The 21723-nt window shown below is 25.5% G+C and overlaps 1 protein-coding gene across 2 annotated transcripts; it reads right to left on the bottom strand.

Annotated features, from left to right (window-relative positions):
- Positions 1-409: 409 nt before the first annotated feature.
- On the bottom strand, positions 410-18994 carry LOC129963362 (uncharacterized). 2 transcript variants are annotated; one of them, XM_056077693.1, is made up of 13 exons: positions 18851-18994; positions 18128-18208; positions 12812-13088; positions 11285-11463; positions 9749-9829; positions 8812-8990; positions 7590-7779; positions 7114-7205; positions 6537-6694; positions 2284-2390; positions 2113-2190; positions 1529-1675; positions 410-577 (listed from the first exon to the last, which is right to left on the bottom strand). In XM_056077693.1, exons 2-13 carry the CDS (start codon positions 18197-18199, stop codon positions 536-538), a joined length of 1602 nt encoding a protein of 533 aa, XP_055933668.1. In that variant the 5' UTR covers positions 18200-18208; positions 18851-18994; the 3' UTR covers positions 410-535. The 2 variants fall into 2 exon arrangements, with proteins under 2 accessions (XP_055933668.1, XP_055933670.1); XM_056077695.1 differs by having other exon boundaries at positions 18811-18976.
- Between the last annotated feature and the right edge of the window lie 2729 nt (positions 18995-21723).

Here is a 21723-nt window from a genome sequence, read left to right as displayed (position 1 = left end):
TAGACTTATAAAGTAGTGAAAATGCTATATATATATACACACACATACAAAACAAAATCAGCATAAATCAAATCCATCAATAATTCTTTTTTTTAATGCTCATAGGTAGCATAAATGATGGAATAATTATTGGCTTTTACTTCAAGAAGTTGATAGAATAATAGAAGTAACTGAATTAATGGGTAAAATTTGCTAATTATATCTGTCCAAGAACTATATTAATGAAAATCTGATTAATCATCACTGGATAACTTTGAGAAAAATCTTACTTTCTTGAAATATTATTTAAAATATAGTTAATTTTAAAATGCCTAACTTCTAGTTTCTTTAAGTCACAGTTAATGCTTTTTTCATTGTATGATTTTTGAAGATTGCTCAGTTAATATTTCATTAAAAACAAGGAAAACCATAACAAAATTAAACATTTATCTAAAATTATTCGTATCAAAAATATATGCACAATTTTTTAAAATATTGCATAGATGTACAATAAAATTTAAAATACATTATGATTTGCATATTCATTTCTCATTAATTAGGATCTACTCAAAGCTATTTCCAAGCAAAGTGCAATAACCTGAAAAAAAAAGAAGACATTTAATATATATATATGTTTATATTCAGCTTTTTGAATAAGTCTTTCTTGCTACTTAATTGAATTGTTCGAAAAATATTACAACTAAAAGAAATTTTTTTCTCAATTTGTCGGATTTTGTACTAATTTATTTAGCATCTGTATACATAAATAACTAATTCTTACATAACCAAAGAAATCAGCATTCATTCTTTCATTAAAATTCAATATGTAGAAGTGTTTTAAGGTCACTTGACAAATTATAACTGTACATTCCTTACAGAGAATAGCTAAGAAAATCTTCTCTTCAGAAAGGGATTGTAGCAAACAAATGCTTTCCATTCTTCTCAAGCAGTTAAAAGATATATGATTCTTTTACACTATTAATTTTAAGATATATTATTGTTACCCTTATAAAAACTACTCATTACACATCATGCTTTAGAAAGACATAAATAAATTTGACTACAGGGCATTGAGAGACTAGTTAAAACACTGAAACAAAAGGAGTTAATAGCACTGCACATTTACTAGGCTGTAAGCAGGGATAATAAATATGTTGATATAACTTTCATGCTGTTGATTCCCTAACTGTTTTATCTTTTTTAATAGTCTAATAAGATGAAACCTGTTTTAGAGATGTTTTGTCCTATCAATTTAATTAAGAATTCACAGTATACTTGAAATATTATGTCTATTTATATCGATTCAAATTTGAAACAGCTTATTTGCATATAAATTTGAAAACAAGAATTCGATAGCCTTATGATGGATGGGCATGATGATTTAAGGGTTATAGGAAAAATGGTTAAACTCTTGTCAAAAGAAATTGTATTATTAATTTGCCAGAATGAGAATCATCCATTTTCCACAGTTTATCTCCACAGACTTCTATATCAAATATATTAATAGATTTTTAAAAAAAATAAAATTGTGTTTCCATATTTTAATTACCTTTCTTGTATTTTCTGGGGATATTATTCCGTCACATAACATGTGTGAAGCTCGAGAGAAAGCACTTGTTTTGTTTTCAAACAATACATCATAATCATCTATATCCTTTGCATCCATTAATTTGGTCAATTTTCCAATTGGTTTAATCTGAAACAAAAAGGTAGAATTTAATATTTTTAAAAAAAATTTTAAAAATAAATAGGAAAATAATTGATAGATAATTAAATTCAAACAATACTACTGCACATAATTTAATAAGTAATAAATTAGGCTTTCATAAAAATGTATCAACTGGAAGAATAATGGGAATTTGAGCCTCCAAATAACAAACAATAATATTGGTATATTTAATATAATTTATGTATAGAATTTATTAGACATTAAAGAATTTATGCTAAGCTACAAAAAATATGATATTAATATCTCAATATTTCACACAAATATACTCATTATACTATATTAATAAGAATTAATAGCTTCCATATAAAGTAAAATAAAAATACAAACAAACCTTTATTTTAATAAAAAGCATATTTACTGTTTCTATTTCAATATAAAATGAAAATAGTAGCTTTTTCACTTACTTTTGATTCAATCTTCCGAGATGAAATATTAGCAAATGGCCAAGAAAGAAAGAAATTTGGCTGAAATGGCCACCCACACTATAAAAATCAAAACACAGAATAAATTTATCAAGTACCTAAGAATGCAAATTTAATTTTTTAAAAAGGGAAATTTAATTTTTAATATCTCACCATAGTAAAATTATCATCTTCATAACAACCATTAATACAGAGAGTTATTTTAGGTACTTTGCTACATGAATGAGCTGCTACCATTTTTGCTCTACAATTCAAAGTATCTAAAAAATGAACAAAACAAAGTAAAAATGCATTCAGCACTAAAGGAGAAAAAAAAGAGATATTTTACAATTTCGGAAAATAATTATAATATATTTTTTTTAAGGCACATAACCTTACAGATATTTTTAAAAGAATATGTATAAGATTAATTATTAAGATGATTTGCTAAAATAAATAGAAGCTATTTTACTGGACTTTTTATGAACAACTTAAAAAATTAAAAAAGCTCATTTCAAAATTTTTAAATTAAACTACGAAAATTAATTACTATACACTCATGAAATAAATACATATGTGACAAATACAATTTGAAACATGTCAGTCATAAAATAAAAATGAAATATAGAAACAATTACTCTTACAAAAGACTCTTAAGTTTTTTTAAAGTGCAAATGAAACAAGATAGAATTTAACAATGAAATTGCAGTGAGTAAAATAAACACTTAACTTCATTCCCACAAAACACTTTTTTTTATAATTTGTACTCAAAGACAATTGTTCAAATCTTTAATGATACAAGAAACAGAATAAAAAATTCATCTCATTAAACATTTGATTCTAAATAAATGTGTAAAAATATACAAATAGATATCATATTTTAAAATTCTGAAAGTAAAATAAAAAAAAAATTAAAGATTATAATACTATTTTATTTTCATGTGGATAATTTTTAAATTTGGAAAAGATATATTTATAGGAAAATGAGAATAATTTACAGAAATTTTATCTCTTATCTACACTTATGTACATTATGAATAATTTCTTGAATTTATTTTTACTTATATCTTGCAGCAGAATCATGAGCGACAAGAAATTTTTATCTATTGATACAGTACAAGACATGTGATCAGATTGTTGGAAACCAGACAAGATTATCTGATAATTAGTCAATAGGTTCTGATAATGGATAAGAATCATTTGTTATTGAAAATGTTCTAATTTAAATAATTTTCCTAGTTCTTTCTGGGTGTGTAGTGTGAAATGGATGCAAAAATTAAGCACTTTTTAAGCACCTTAATGAAAAAAATTAAGCGCTTTTGTATATGCATGAATACAGAAACAAGAATTTTTTACTCATAGAATTTTTTTTGTCTTATAATAAATTATAGATTTTATAGAAAAATTAAAAAATATATCTGTTTTTTAAAAAATTTAAATTTTAATCTTTGATTAAAAAACAACTTTTTAAATTTTAATCGATGTTTAGATGTTGAATCCAGCCTCATCTTTTATTTAAATTGACAACATTTTATTCAGCAATAATTAATACAAAGAAACTCTGAAAATTTGAATTAAGAGCAAATTGAACAGAACCAATAAATGTTACAAAAATTAAAGATTCAAATTGGTAAATTCGAAAAAAAACCAAAAAAACAACAACGGGTTTTCAAAATTATTTTCACAAGACATAGGGTGAAATAAATTTATACTAATTTTACAAAAAAACTATAATCTATTATGTATTAGTTCAGGAAACTTAATTTATTAATACTAGATAATGCTGACAGATTTTTATCAGAATAATTTTAAATTTAAGTTAAATTTTAAAAAAATAATATATATATATATAATCAAATAACTTCTATGTCTTAATAATTCTTATTTTTTATGTGTACATTTAAAAAATTTATTTATAAAAAGTAACTGACTGTTTCCTAATTTTTAAAATACTTAACTCAAATTTTAACATTAAATTGACAAAAACCTGGCAGTTTTATTTTGTATTGATAAATTAAATTAACTAATGCATACAGCTTTTATTTTAACATTATTTTTTATAAAAAAACATGATTGTATAAGACATTTTCTATTCATATAAATATTTATATGAATAGAAATTACAGGCATAGAAACAAGAACACTATTATTACAACTAATTAGGTAGTTAAGCAAAGAAACATTATTATTACAGCTAATTTTACATTAAAAAAATTGGTGATTTTAGAGTCTACATCTTATAAAATTTCTTTTTTTTTTTTTTTCCCCACCCTACTATCTTTCTCTGAATGTTGTTGCACTTCTCTACGAATGAAAAATCCCTTGTTTCATTAGCTTTTTAGAGAGATTTCTTTAATTTCTATAGTATATGTAGGTTGCTGAATATATTCCAGGGAAAATCAATAGCATCAATTTTCTATGGAGGATAACTTACAATTGCTGTATGTGATACTTTCCGCTTTGTGTTTACTAACGGATTTTTGCACCAGGTTTCTTTATAAGAACTGAATTAAAAATATATGTACTAACTATGAACTTGCTTCTTTCGTTATAAAAAATGGGTTTACAAAGGAGAGGGATAAGAATTTATTAATGGAATGTGAGTAGCTAATATTTTTTTGAAGCTTTTTAAAGCGAAATTTGTCAAAATACTATAGAAGAAGGTCAGATTTGAAAACTGCTAATGGGAAAATCCTTCTATGAGTATCACAATTAATGCAAGCCTTCCAAGGCCATTAAAATAAATGTAAATGAGAAGTAACAAACAGCAACCAAATTCACTGAAAATTATCGGAAAATAATAAATAAACACTTTTAAGAAAATGTAAAAATAAATTTTGTGCCATAATATTCCTTAATGTTATGTCGGAAATACGTTAGAATTTTAATTTTTAATAAAAGTTTTGTAAAATCCATCTTAAGTGAGTCTCTAACATCCAAAAAGTAATTGGCCATTAAATTTCACGTCCCTTATTTCTGTGATGCTCTGTATTAGGCAAATCTTCATATATCGAGGAAGAAAAATTTCGCTGAGAAACTTGCAAAAAGAGAGGGGAAAATAAAAATCCTTTTAAAAATGATATAATTTGAATCAAAGTTTTCTTAAAACTTGTTTTCTTTTAAAATTTTAAATATCAGACCTTGCAGAATTAAAAAAATAAATAAAAACTAACAACTGACAAGATTAGTTCAACAAATGATAATTTTCAAGGGAATGGGGACATTTAAAAAAGTACAATACAAAAGAAATTATTGGAAACTTACATGTCTTCAAATTAAAATTTCATCTCACTGGATTTTAAACAATCGACTGAAGTAATTACAATCACTATAAATAATCATACAGTAAAATCCCTTTCGTAGTCCTTCAAAAGATCGCTCAAAACAACGTATTAACAAGAATGATGAATGAATGTGTAATGAGACAACATAGAAATCAGAATAAAAGCAGTTAAATATCAAAAATATCTTTCATGTACACTTTTAAAATAACTTCTCCCATATCTGTATATGTATGCACCATATTATATTATTTTTGATCGATCAGAGTTAATCTGTAAAGTCTTTAAGAACACATAAAGAATTGAACATAAAGTTACCAAGCATAACTAAAATAAATTATTTGCTATTTAGAACACTAAATGTAAAAGAAGTTCAAATGTTTTCGTGTTGCAACCGATTTGGCATGTTTTGGTCTTTCGGAATAACCATTCCAATTATTTCAATATACGCTGATGCCCATTGTTGAAAAAAATGTTCATCAAGCATTTTCTTAATATGTGTTGAAACTCTTGTATCTCTTTATTGAATGCTTCCCTTTCGTCAGTTTTCTTTTTTGATATATCCAGCAAAGATTTATCGTATTCATTATCTGCGGGGAAGAAAAAAAAGAGGAATATCTTCTTTGCACTTCTCAAGAAAATTGAGCACTTTTAAGGTGCTTAAAAATGGTTTTCAAATTTAAGCACTTTTTAAGGATTCTTCATGACAATACGCACCCTGAGTTCCCTAAATGGAACTTAGAATCTAAACAGACTGAAATAAATTTGTTGATTATACAATCTGATTATACATGAATATATATGTATTAGAAAAAAAGTCTTACAAAATATAATCCTAAGTAAAAAAATGTACATGATTTTTTTTCTTAAATGTACTACTATAAATACCCAAGTATTTTTAATAATTGTAATTAAAATCAGAACTCTATGCAACAGCAAAATTTTGTATTTCCAAAATTATTACACTCATAATTGAAAACAAATTATTTCTGTATGTAATCTTTATAAAATAAATAATATCTAATCATTGAGCATGTTGTTCTTCAAATTATAAGAGAGAAACGTAATAATTAGTCCTCAATACAATAGACAGAAATACTAACTTCAAATCAAAAATTGCATACAATAATTGATTTTATTTATCACCATTTGAAGATTCATTAATGGCATCTTCAAGCTTTCCAGAATTTTGCAAAAAGCATAATGGTATATTGCGTTTATCACAAATCTGGATAAAATGTGCTCCTTTTTGGGCATCTTGAAATGTTAGTGCATTACAATTTGCCAGCATACCAACTAGCATACTAAAATAAAGAAAAGAAAAAGTATTCTCGATATATTAATATGATAAAAAAGATACAAATAATTGTTTAAAATAATACCTTTAATGGTGATCTTTCAGTTATAAAAATTACATAATTACAATGAAAATGAAAAAAAAAAAAAATGTGTTCGAAGTCATTGTTTGCTTTTTTTATAGCGATTAAAAGGTATTTTGTTTAAACAAATTATTAATAGGTATAAAAGGCCCAATTATTAATTAATCTTTATTCCTTATTAATTGTTCTTCCCATAATATTTGTTTTTCAGACATTATTAGGAATGATAAATAATAATCTAGGATTTCTTTAAATAAATAATGCAATATGAGAATAATCTGTAATTTTTAAATTAAAAAATGTATTGCTATTGTTAGCTAATTAAACATTTTAACATCTCTTACCCTTGAATGTACCCAAATCCTGTGATCAAATTTGTACCAAATTTTTCTTTAAACTCTTTAAACATGCTGCCATCAAGAATCCTAGATAAAATCTGAAAAACAATAATGCAAATAATAATTATAAAGAAGTAGGAATTCATTCAAAAATTAAATTCCATAATTTATTTAAATTCTTATGAATAATGTAAATGAAACTATTAATAGCACCCATCATAATTAAAATTGTTAGTTAATTGATTCAGTAATAATTTCAATTTCCCCAATTTGACAAATTTCAATTTTGACTTAATCCCTTGATATATTTAAATTTTAACATAAAAAAACACTATCCTACAAATGTGGATCACACTGATTTAGGTTGTTTTTTTTTTTTGTTGTTGTTTGTTTGTTTTCATAGTTATTTCTGAAAGTCATGTACATGACTATGGAACTTCTTAAAAGTATTTAAAACTGTAATTGTAAGAATTTTGACTTACAATGTACATATCTTCCTTGCATAACTTATCTTTTCCTGAGATAAGCAATAAATCATTTGAAGAATATAAAGGTTCTTGGTAAGAATTTGGCTTAGAGGAAATTAGTGAATTCAGTGTCAGAACAGATTCTCTACACATCTCAAATGCCTCTTCTTCACTTTCTGCATAATAATCTGTACAGCCACTAACACTAAAAATATATATATAAATATATAAAAAAATTTTAAAATGCTCATATGCATTATACTTTATGCTAAAAATCCAATGGTATCATTATTGCCTTTTTTTAAAAAAATATTTTAATCATAAATCAATTAAAGTTAGAAAATCTTACAAGGTCACTGAATATGAAAAATGAATATGTGTATAATCTAAAGATATCTGTTTAAAGGTCATATAAATCCATTGAAAATATATATATATATATATATATAAAAAAATGTTGTAAAATATTTTCATTATGAAAAAGTATTTCTTAAGATTTTGAAAAATGTATTGCATAATCTTAAGTTAAGATTTTATACTTAAAAATTTATCAATGTACCTTCTATATGAAAGAAAATCCAAATACATTTATTTAAAAAGTTCATTTAAGAAATTAAAGATTTTTCAATGAATGGACTATAAATGACAAAAAATAATCCAGTCAAACCATGCTTTTAAGCTACTACACAATCAAATCAATCTATTTGATAAAGTTATTTATTTTATTAATCATCTCTGGAAAGTATAAACACAAATTGGAATTATAATGCTATCAACTAGTAAGATGTTGGTTTATCTTGAAATTATGATATCATAATAAAAACAATGTATCATGGCAGAAAAAAAGTTTAATCATTTTAAAATAAATAGATTAGCTTTTCAAAGGAATCTGAAGTATCAGCCTCATTTCTAAGAGGGGAAAATACTTAAAACTCTATAATTTTTTTTATAAATTTTGCCTAAAACACTGTTGAACTAAATGATAGAATTTATAATAATGCTTCAATTTTTTTCTTATATCCTTTTTTCTAAATAATAATCAAATGTTAAGAACTATTAAAGCCTTTATAACACTATTTAATAATTGCATTATTTTTTATAATAATTAAAGTTATAGATTAATGGCTACTACAAACAGCATAAAACATAATAGGGGTTTGGGGAACGACAGAGAATTAAAAATTTACATAATTTTCAAAAGCAAAAAGTTTCATTCTAACAAGTTAAAAAAAAATACCTGCAATGCATCATAGCTCCTCCAAGTTCTTGTTCTGTTACTGTTTCTCCAGTAGCAGCTTTCACTAAAGGTGGACCACCCAGAAAAATAACACCTGTCTGTTTGACTATAATAGCTTCTTCAGCCATAGTAGGACCGTAAGCACCACCAGCAGTAGAGCTGCCACAAACAACAGCTATCTATTTATTTTTTATAAAAATAATTTCATTTATTAACTAAATTATTTATTTTTTCATACATCATATATTTATAACTTGAAAAACTCTGTTCTTCATAAAATCCTCAGCATTTAATTATTTACATTTCTAATAACTTTAAAACAAAAATTATAGCAGTATACATTTTTAAAGTTAATTTTATTCATGTATTTCTTTAAACAAACAAATGCTACTTTCTCCTTGTATATTAGACTGAAAAGAATAACCTATAGTTAAATATATTATTTAGAAAAAAAATTTATAACTTTAAAAATAAAATACAGAAGTTCATCATTGTTTGCTATGGCTAAATAAGTTTCTTTTAAATACATGCTATCATTTTCTTAAATTATGAAAAATATTATCCCGTGTTATTATTCAAATTAATGTTATAGATGCTACATTAAATTAATTAAAACACGGGACTTTTTTTTAAAATTTTGGAAGCATAGCAAATGTAAATTTGTAATACTTTTTAACTGACAAATAGCTTTATTACCTTTGTCTTTATAATATTTCACTTACTCAACAAAGTGTTGACATTTGAAACAATATATACTTTTTTCCTTGCTAAATAAAAAAATTGAATAAATAAAATTCTTGCTTAGTGAAATGTAAAACATAATAATCATATAAATATCAAAATTGTAATATCATTACTTATGATATTAAACTGCAATACCCATTGCACTGTATATGAAAAGCAGGATGATTAATTTTATTAGATTCTTTATACTTACTTGGGGAATCCCAATTGATGACATAACAGCCTCATTGTAAAATGTTCGTCCTCCATGATCTCTGTCAGGAAAAATATCAGCCTAAATAAAAAATAATAATATAAATAATAAAAAGCAATAATAAATTCCTATAATGAGATATTCTCATTTATATACAAAATAAAATAAAATACCAGCAATGTAAGCATCACAAAAATGTATTTACAGTTTGTCCTACTGATGCTTTTTACTATTAAACTGACTGTGGTCAAATTAATTTAAATTATATTTTTAAGAGACAAAGTATACAGGATATCTAAAAAGTATCATTATAGTTTTAAAAAATTACTTAAAATGAAGTATGCACTTAGGCTTTATATTCAATATTCAAATAACATTTTAAAGTTTTTTTTTTTTTAAATATTTAGAATATCAAATGTGCATATTATAAATGCATATTATTATTGCTCTTTTTGTTGAGTCAGAAAATTACACAATTATTACTTAGCTTACAATAATTTGTTCTCAAGTATATTGAATAGTATAAAATTTGAAACACTGTTTTTCTGTACAGTTAATCTCATAGTAAAGAAGAGAGATTTATAGATATTCTAATGGATATTGAATAGATGTGAGGTCAGTGAATCATCCCCAGCTTTGGTAAAAAAACTGAAGTTTCTAAAAAAATACAAAAATATTATTTATGGCTATATCTCTCTAAGGAGCCAGAATCTTTCATCATATCTTTCTAAAAACTATATATATCAATGGAATATAATTAAAAGTTAATTGATGACATGAAAAGTGAATTCTCTCTTTGGAAAGTTGATCAGTGTGAGCTTTGTCTGGTTTTGAAGTGCCATTATGTTGCTGCAGTCATTTAATAATGAGTTACCTTGTGTTGCTGATTTCTGTATCTTTGTGTATGCTTCAGTTGTATTTTGTTTTTCATGCTTTCTTACTGAATGAAATATCATTAACCATTATCAAGCTTCTTAGATTTCCGGCACCATACATCCATCAAATGATTTCTTTTCACAACATGTCGATTTTAAAGGTAGATTCTGATCTTAAATTATCCAAAATTTGCACTGTACCAGGATCATAGATTTAATTTTGATAAACCATGCAAACATTTGTACAAAAATTAAATTATAAAGACATAAAATCATTCAACTTTCATTTATTGAATAAAAAAATATATAAATACCTTTCTTAGTTTAGTATCTTTTTAAAGATTTTGTTATATATACGGATATTTTTTGAATACCTCTTAAAATAGTGATGAGAAGAGCATTTAATATAAATATTTAATCATAAAATTGTTTAGGTAAAAGATATTAATTGTTAAAAGTTAAAATAATTAGATGATAAATTTAAAGGGGGGGGGGAAGGGCAGTAATGCGATTTAAATATTGGTATACAGAACATCATTTAATGGTAATTAAAATAAATTATAGAACAAGAAAAAAACAATATCCAAAAAATGTGGGCAATTCAATTAATTAATAGATATTATTTTCAAGCAACCTAATTATAATAATGATAATCATTTACCTGCAAAGGTAAAAAAGCTCCCCCACTATCAACTAGATATATACATGGTAACTTATTTAAATATGCCAGTTGTTGCATGCGAATTTGTTTAGTAATTGTCATAGGAAAAAATGTTCCACCTTTAACAGTAGCATCATTAGCACTAACCATGCAGTACTGACCATGGATTTTTCCAATTCCTATAGAAATAAGAATTTCCAAAGGATTAAAAACTCTAAATGAAGCTTAATAAAACAGAGCAATGAAATTTAATGCATTGTAAGAAAGAATTGATCTTAAACTAGAAAATATATTTGAGTAATATATTTATAAACAATAAAATATTATAAATCACAGTATTTTTTATTCTCATTGTTTTTTTTTTTTTTATAATTCACTGTTATTATTTATAAATTTGTTTTTTCAAACACATGTATATTTTTCAAAGGCAGGTTTATAAGTTGGAACTTAAAAGCCATCAAATCTGAGATGTGTTGTTATGAAATCCAAGATCTGAGAAAGAGATAAGAAAATTGTTAAAGCACTTTGTGAAAGAAATTCTTTTTCAAAAACTTCAGTATTCACAATACCTCATAAGATTTCATTGTTTAAAGTGCAAACCAAGCTTTCAGTTTAGTGCAACCAATTCTTGTATACTTCATGCACACCATTGCAGTTTAGTACATTGTAGACTTTGAAAGTTAACACAATCCTAAAAAGTTTTTTTTTTTTTTTTTAAATATAATTTTTTTAGAATGTTTTGGAATTTGTTAGAAAGCCTGATGTCTGATAGTTTGGCATGATAGATAAAATTTTAAATTCAGAGATATTCTGAAAGAGGTTTGAATTGACTGGAACAAGCATTTTGAAGGCTGCAAGAAAAGTAGTCTTGTTTTTATATGTATAGAACCATATTACACGTAATTATCTACTCATAGTTGAATTTATTAAAATCTGCTCATTTTATTTAAATCTAATTCTAAGCATACTGTTCATAAAGTTCATAATTATCTGCTCATAGTTGAATTTATTAAAATTTGCTCATTTTATTTAAATCCAATTCTAAGCATACTGTTCATAAAGTTCATAATTATCTGCTCATAGTTGAATTTATTAAAATTTGCTCATTTTATTTAAATCCAATTCTAAGCATACTGTTCATAAAGATATTTTTTTTAAATCAATATTCTAATAAGTTTTAAAGCAGCCTGCTTAGAATATATCTATATTGTTACTAGTGTTTTCATATTATATTGCATATTTATATCACATTTTTGGTACAGTGAAGAACATTTAATTTATTTCATTATTCTGAGAAGTTCTCTATTTAGCATATCTCCCCTGTTATAAATTTGAAAATTTTAAATTAAATTTCTGTAAAAAAATTTTTAACTTCACTTTTCTTTCTTTTATCTTATCAAGTGCATCAGCCAAGTCTAAGCATTTGTCTATGTCAATAGTAAAGAAACAGATGTGTTTTTCCTGATTAAAATTCTGAAATAAAAATATCCACAAAGAGATATATAAATGAAAAGGAAAAATGCATACCAACAACAGCACTGGCACCAGGAATATTACCATAATCCATAAACAATCCAGCAAGTAATCCAATTTCAAGGAAAGGAGAATCAGGATCAAACAGCAATTTTAACCGATCTCGAACTAGAAGCTTCTTGTTTTTCACAACATGTCTATGAATTCCTTTTGGGCCACCTCCAGCTTTTACAAATTGTGACAGGTCATTCAACACTTTAACAATAAGTTTAGAATTTTTCTCTGCCTTTTGCATATTTGCATCATCATATCTAATTTCATAATTGAGTGCCTAAGAAAACAATTAAAAAAGATATAATAGAATAAAAAGCAAAATGTCCCTGAAAAAATTTGTTTTTAAAAAAAGAGAAAAATAAGATGAATAATGCAAAGGTTTTAAATTATTAATTTTCCATTATTTAAACAATGAGAAACTCAGCTACAATTTCAAGCAAATTAATCTATAATCACACAATTGTACTGGTGAAAATAATTCCTTGGGGTATTCAAAAAATAATACATGTACAATTTTATAAATAATAAAACTAGCTTTAAGGGAATGTCCGGTTTACAAGTAAGAATGCCATAATTACAGTAGAACATGGGTCTTCAAATGTAGATGGCAATACCAACAGATAGTTTTTTGTCAATAAATTACAGGGTGTTTATCAAAATCTCTTTTTGCTCATGCATATGTCCCTAGCTATTATACAGTTGAGTTGAACAGAGAAAAAAAATTTTTAATGCATGCATTTCAAGAAAATTTATGCCAGCAATATGTGAAAATTACAACTTTTTCTGGTTGTAATTACAGAGACAAAATTTTGAGAATTTCAAATTGCAACACTTATTTGTTGCTTTTAGAATATAGCCTACACAATTAAAAGAATTATAAATAACTGTGGGACAGTACTTGCAGTATCAAAAATAGCAGCACAAGGAAAAAGACAAAAGCAATCAATCTGAAAAGAGAAATTATTGAAAAGCAAAGATTTTTTTATGATTAAAAAATTGCCTCTGTTCAATGTATCATCATGCATTAAGGCAAGCTACATATATTGACAAAGTTTTATTATTATTATTATTCCACTGAAATTCAGTAATAACCAGAGACCTCTAACACTTTGCCTTTCTACTTTATTTTGTACTGTGACTTGTTTTTGTATACTTCATTAAACATTCTTAAAGTTTGTCACATGATTTTAAAAACATTTTGTAATTTATTCATTTAATGATTCATTAAAAATGATTTCACAAAAAAAATTAAAAATACTGCTTTTTTTTATTATTATTTCAATTGAAAATAATGCTACATTTATAAATATGCTATCATATAAAGATATTCACAGATCAAGATATTAATTCCAATTTACTTACTTATCAATAAAAATTTCTGAAATCAGAAACAACATTCAATGTACATAATAAAAACTTCATACATTTCATTTTTTTTTCTTCTTTAGATGAGAAAGAACTATTTAGCTTATAACTGAAATCATTAAATTAGTTTCTCCATTAAAAACTCTAAAAATTAATCACATAAGAATGACAATGTTCCTTTCAGGTTTAAAAATTTAACACTCTGCTGGAGTAAATATAGCAGGTTTCACAAATTTTTTTTTAACAGACATGAATAATCGGTAACTACGAATTCTGAATAATTTTACTGAGTAGTAATAATAATGAATCATAGCATTCAGATATCTCAATTTATCAGAAAAATTCCATGGGATAAATATCTCTATTTTCATTAAATGAATCTAAAATAACATATAAACTGTATGCATCCAGATTAATTTTAATGAATACAACTTAAAAAAATATTTGTCAATAAAATGTTTATTATGTCCTAAATAACACACCAAAGTTAATATTGTAAAATGATTTATTAAAATATATGGAATAGAATCTAGACTAGTTAAAAAAGTAATTCTCCATAAAGAAACAAAAAATAATCTTTGTGATAATTAAGAGTGTGTTTTACATTATTGTTTTTTAATGTACGTAACCATATTGTGCATTGTATATGACTTTATGCTGTATAATTAAAAGCTAGAGATTAAAGAATTTATCTTAATACACCTATAATATTTTTTTTATCTTATTATTATTATTTTTTTGCAATAAATTTTTTTAAATGTAGATTGCAGTGCTTGATAAGCATTTATAAAGTAATAACTAGTAAAAGAGGTCAAAAAACAGAAATAAAAGAAAATTTGGATATAAAAAGTGTTTTATTAATGGTATGAGTGAGATAGAAAATGAAGCTTATATAAAACTCTGTCCTATTTTATCTGTACTTCTGATACAACAGGTCAATTAGTTTGGTATCTAATGTACATATTTTATTTCAAGTAATAATAATAAATTTGTTTGAAATTACTCTCTCTCTCTATTTTTTTAAAAAGTGTTGTAGATAGTATAATTCTTATACATTTAAAAAGGTGTAAAATGATTGACATTGCATACCCTAAGCACAAAATTAAGGTGTATTTACTATAACTGACTACAAAAGTCATCATGAAGTACAGCAAATTGTCAACATTTCACTATTAAAAAGTTTGAAGAATCTATTAATGCAGTGTTAGTCTTTAAATTTTGAGGCCCTCAAGCACAAATACAGATCGGATTAATTAGTAAATAAATACTTCATATAATTTTTTTTAAAATTTAAATAGTATTACTTATAACAGATTTATATAAAAGAAAAAATTAACTTTATTTTCCTTACTTTAATTTCAGAAAATCTGTTCATCATTTCATTTCAATTAAAATCTTTACATAACTTATTACCTATGGTAAGCAAAGTTGCAGTGTTCCAGAATAAGTAATGATATCCCAATATATCAAGAGTATTAATATAGTTGGCAAGCAGCTAGTCAGGATAAACGACTAGAATTAAATGTTTTAAAGAATTTTAGAAACATGAATTATCTGATTATTAACATAACTGCATAGCATGCGATTTACTTGAAAATTTAATTATCATTTATCATTATATTTTTATAACATTTTTTAGTTTTATTTGCTTCTTGAATGCATATTAATAATACTCTATCATATCATTTCTTTTTCTGAGCCAGCATGTTTTATTCTATATTAATTAAGGTGACGACTTAAAAAATCAGTTTAGAATTCTAATTAATTTACAAAAGTGCCATTTTGATGATAATTATACTATGTCACACTTTAAACTCTTTATCAATGAATCTAAATGAACTGCATTTAGGATTGTCTTTATATGTCTTAAAACCTTTATTTATTTATTTTTCCCTTTTATAATTTCTTTTGCTTATTTCATTTGATTGTTAAATTAGTCTTTTACATATTTATGAAATCCAGTAGGAAGGAGGGCACCTTTTTCAAGGTTTATAAATTGTCTTCCATACTAATTTGAACTAATGCATCAAAAGCAGATCAATTAAATTCAAACAATAATTATTTCCCTCCCCCTAATATTTATGTTGAATTCAGAGTATTCTCTGCAGAAAGCAAAATGAATAAAATTTGAATGGAATGCTTTGTTTAGTTGGCAAAAGCAGAAGGCAGATTTAATCATGTCCATCAAGTTTAATGAATTACAACTTATCACACACAACAAAATATTTTAAATTAAACTTCACAATAGACAGAGAACATTCAGATTGGTCAGCTATGCACTTAAAGTAGCAAAATTATTTGGCAAGTTTGGTCCAATTGTTGTAGCTGAAAACTGTAATAGAGTTTAAATTTGCAATATATTTCAATACTGGAAAGAAGTGGGATACAGCTGAACATTGATAATGTATTTCAGGGTCCTAAGCTTTCAGATGAAATAGAAATGGTTAAAATCAAGAATTCTGTTTCAACTTTTTTCTTATAAAAAAATAGACAATAAAAGTGTTTTTGAGATTTCTGCAAAAAAGTAAGGGTGGAAGACAGGTGTCCAGTGATTACATATCTATTGGTCATGAGCTTTCATATGAAATATAATTTGATGAAGTTGGTTCAGTGGTTGCAGCTGGGAATTGGTTCTTTAGTTTTCTTTATTATTAAAATATATTGATGAAATCAATTTAACTATTAAGGCTAGGAGTTCTCACAAAGTTTTATTTTAAAATATCTCACAAAAATAGAGAGCTTGCAGGAAGTGACAATCATTGATAATACATCTAGGCGACATCAATTTTAATATAAAACAAAAACTGATATTGTGGTTGGAAGTGGAAACTCTCTAGCAGTTCATTACCATACAGAATGTACAATGGAAAAATTTGCAAAGATTTTTATCGACTTTGGGGACTGCTAAGGATTAATGATTTATTTAGGTGATCATGAGCTCTCATATGAAACAAAAATTGGCAAAATTGTACCAATGGTTGGGGTTGCTGAGCTAGTTTTTTAGCTTTCCAGATTATTTTAAATACTGAGATAAAATCCATACAGCAATAGGTAAAAATATAAAATATACATTGAGTGATTATTCTAAGCAAAAATATACCAAATGATTAAATAAGCAATTTTTCTATGTTGGATTTTCCTTAATAATTAAGCATTTATTTTTGTTACAGACAACAATTGTTCTTTATTATTCTTTCACTGCTCAAATTGTTTTGGGGAGAACTTAAAAACATAGGAGATAAATTTAAGGATCAGAACTAAGCTTTCATAATCTTAGTTTCTAACATGTGGGTAGAAAGTTTGTCGTGAAGAGATAGGTACATGTATGGTTGGCTGACTTTACTGATGCTATTGCACTAATGCATAATTCTTTTACTATTAAGGTGGGTTCAGACGAGGCTTATTATTGCCGGCAATAGAAGATCACGCCTACTTCAGGAAAATCACGTGACTGCAACGGGACAATGGCAAATGGTTGTCCCGTCGGGACAACTATTAGCCATTGTCCCGACACGTTGTCTCAACTGTTCACACGGGGACAATAGAGGGACAACAGTAGATAGACAATGTTTGCGCGCAATAAAAAGCCTCGTGTGAACCCACCTTTATCTATACACACATTAATGTCTTATCAGATTAATCTTCTTTTGAAAAGTAGTATGATAGTTGAAGTTATTGTTTTGGAATGAATAAATATAAAATTAATTTACCCTAAATTTTAAAAATAAATCTAAGAAAATAGTAAGAAATAAATGAATATAAGCAGAGAAAAGGAATTATAAATTGACTATTTTGTTTATATATCAGAATTATTGTATCTAACCATATTGTATATAACTTGAAAAATAACTTTTAGAAATGAAAAACAGAGAAGTTTTGTTTTTTAAAAATAGTAATTATAATCATTTTAAAAAATAAAACAAGTTTGTCATCAAGTATAGAAAATAATACCTTAAAACTCATCAATCTAGTGCAAGATTTCAGTTGGAAACAATTCAACAGTGTTAATCTTCTAAGCATCATTGGAAAGTCCTATTAATAAGATGTGCAAATAAAATTGTAAAAATCTTAAATAAGCATTATAAAAAATTTATAAAATTATCAATTTAAAGGAAAAATAATGATTTTTAAAATATTAAACAAATAATAAAAAAATTTCATAGAAAATAATAAATTTTATAATTAACACTGTAATAAATCATGACATTTCAAACTTTTACTATTACTGGTAATGTAATTAGTATGTAGTAAGTGATAATTAAATAATGTTGTGTAATAAAACTTCCTACTCTCTAATCTATACATTCTATATTTGTAATGACAAAAATCTAATTTGCATGCTGTGACAGATTTATGAAAACAATATTTTGTACATATAAATCAGTGAACAACCAGCTAGAATTTGCACTTAAAATAATTAAATTGTCTTTTTAATAATTAGATTTAAATGTAGCATAATAATTAGAAATAATAAAAGCGAATATTTATTTATCCCCATCAGTTTAAATTATTCCTTTTAATAAATCCTGACAACAGATTTTAGAAACTTTTGCTGAATAGGATGAATGAAATAAAATATGCGAAAAAAATATTTCAGTAAAATTTTACAAGGCATTTTCATTTAAAAATCTTACATTAAAGTATGAACATTTAAACAAAATGCAGAATTGTAACCTTTATTAATAGTCCAAGAATTTAAATAGAAAAAAAAAATACTGTTGACATAAAAGAATTCTTTTTCGCAGGTATTAGTTTCACTTTCATTCTGTTATCAAACAAACAGAACAGATTAGTTTTGCCCGGAAGTGTGATAAATATTTCGCTAAATAGCAGATAATAATACTTTTCACAGACTTCGATAGATGTTATTTATAACATAGAATGAGAGAGAAAACCCATAATGTTTCTATAAAAAATAATTCACTCTAAAATACTGTGTTATAAAAAGAATGCTGTCCTGTTTATAAATAATAATGAAAATCAAATTCAAGGAATTTTGTGTTAAGAATAATAGAAAAATTCAACTTCCGGGTCATTATTTGATTTCCGGTTTCATGTTTTGTCAGCAGTGCATTTCAAAATTTTAGTATTAAATTCGAAGACATTCTTTTTCAGAACTTAATATCGTTTTCTGCATTAATATGGGTTCAAAACATCAAATCTGACTTTTTAAATATCTTGTTCTTTCGATGCTTAAATAATAAAAAAAGTTCACTTTTATAAAATGATCCATTATTCTAGCAAAATATAAACCTTAGCTAAGAATAATTTATACATGTTTTTCTAGTTTAAATTTCAATCTAAAACCCTTGTTTTCTAATTCGATTGCATGAAGAAGCTAAAAGGCGGGAGTAATTGCTATTAAAACGAATGCAAAGAATCCAATCTCCTTTTGCTCAAAAGGTAGAATTTTCCATAAATTGTCTCATGAGTGCTTGAATTGAAGAATTGCTGCATTTATACTTATAAATAAAGCTCAATGTGTGTGTGTGTGTGTGTGTGTATTGGCGCTCTACAGGCCAGGTCATTTGACATACAGCTACCAAATTTGGTACATGTATACCTTAGGGAATGTGCACCTGGAGTTCCTTTTTTTGAATTTTTAATTAGAATTTTAATTATTAATTAAAAACTAACTTTCCCGCCAAAAAAATCTTCCATTTCCCCACCGCCAAATGAGTAAGGCTTCAGGTTTTTTTTCCCCCAACAGTAATGAGGCTAGGGTTAACATTTTTCGGCCGATTATTTCAAACCATTCTGTTTATTTTCTTAATGTTTTATGCATTTAAAATTAAACATTGTTAATTAATCCATGTTTCAGATTCATTCTGAAGTACTTTTGAATTAAAATAAAACAGAATAAAGGAAATTAAAAATGTCTAATCTGCATAGCATTACCCCAACTGGCGTAGAAAAATTCACGCATTTGCGTTAAAGTAACTGGCGAAGAAAATTCACGCATGCGCATTGTGTTCTGATTGTTGACATGACAACCATTATCAACGGATGATTTAAATTATTTTTAGGTCAGTTGCATGCTTTTGTAAGTAAATTGTATTTATGTTAGTTATATATTTTTTGTATATGCTTATAATTTTAAGTACATCGTTTTTTAAATAGTTTTTTTAAACCGGTTTTCGACCGATTATTTTAAACGATTAATTTTATTTTCTTAGAGTTTAATGCATTTAAAATAAACATTGTTAATTAATCGATATATTCATGATGAATCTGAGAAAATTTTGTTGACATATTCTTGAGATATTACATAAATTAAGAAAGATATTCTTTAGTGCCCATAAAGTTTAAACGCTCAGTGACTCTGTTATCAGTAATCATATTATTAAAAAAAAATGCTTTGTTTCAGTAAAAAATATTATTATATTGATTGCAGATTAATCATTTACACTTTAATGTAAAGCATAAATTCTACGAGTGGTAATAGAAAATTAGAGAGATACATATTACGTTATGACTGAAGGCCTTTATAATATTATGAGTGAATTATATGACTATCAAAATTTGAAGTTTTAAAATATTTTGATGAAGAATCTATTAAAGTTGGAGTTGCGTAAAATATTTAATGATACCACCGGAGTTTAGCACCCTGCTTGGCGCAATTTTTAAAAATAGCCAACAATGGTCTTGCGAAATGTTCAAAAACAAAGGAGCAGATGTCCAATTATAGTGAATAATAAAGATTGGCAGCTTTGGCGCGTTATCGCAACTTGGCGAAGAAGGGGGTTAAACTCCGGTTCAACCTATTTAATTATTAAAATTTAAACGAACATTAAGAATGGCGAACCGGCTGGTCGCCAAAGGCGGCTAGTTGTAAATAAGTTTTAAAAAAAACTACCACTTAGTTAAAAAAAATCGATTTCAAAAGAAAATGTAGAGGTTAAAAAGGGGAAAAAAAAAGAAACAAACCTCCGATGTGTACATTTATCACGCTCTAGTTATTAAGTAGATAAAGTAGACAGATGCTTGGAATCGAGACTTTAACATTAAATAACATTTTTTACGGTTTTATTTTTTTCAGAGCAATTTAATTCTTTGCTTCATTTTGAGTTATAAAGCCTGTGTATTCAAATTTATTTAAATTCGCTTAGATTTCAGACTTTTTTTTTTATGCTTTCAAATTTGCTTACAAATCAGTATGATCCACTTTTCTTTTTTTTTTTTTTCACATTTGTTTGACTAATTTATAAGTCAAATGGTTTTGGAAAACTCTTCATTAAAATATTTAGATGATGTAGAAAAAGTATTAAATTTTATTTTACTTGATTTAATTTTAAAAAATTTATATTGAATTTGTTTCTAATGGTGAAATACCACAATCAACTCTTTTCTTCAGTTTGTCCTAATTTTTGTCATTTAACAGCTGCTCATATAGAGTTCAAATTAAAATAATTAAAAAGACGTTCAGTTTTGTAAGTCATATTCAGTTTTAAAAGGGAAGATAAAGATTGTGGATTGTAAATGCCTCCTACAGACTCTTAATAGATTCCTGGCGTTTTACGGATTGACTGTTTAATTTTTTTTTCCTT

The sequence above is a fragment of the Argiope bruennichi genome, chromosome 3 (genome assembly GCF_947563725.1).
Source record: "Argiope bruennichi chromosome 3, qqArgBrue1.1, whole genome shotgun sequence".
Taxonomy (NCBI): domain Eukaryota; kingdom Metazoa; phylum Arthropoda; class Arachnida; order Araneae; family Araneidae; genus Argiope; species Argiope bruennichi.
This window is presented reverse-complemented; position numbering and strand designations above follow the sequence as displayed.

Bases quoted from the DNA above. Each gene is read 5' to 3' on its own strand.
- LOC129963362 (XM_056077693.1), bottom strand. From the start codon at position 18,199: ATGATGCTTAGAAGATTAACACTGTTGAATTGTTTCCAACTGAAATCT. The intron at 6,695-7,113 runs GTAAGAGATGTT...TCTTTATTTTAG, and splicing joins GGATTTGGGTACATTCAAGG to TATGCTAGTTGGTATGCTGG. The intron at 2,391-6,536 runs GTGATAAATAAA...TTCATTTTTTAG, and splicing joins CATTAATGAATCTTCAAATG to ATACTTTGAATTGTAGAGCA.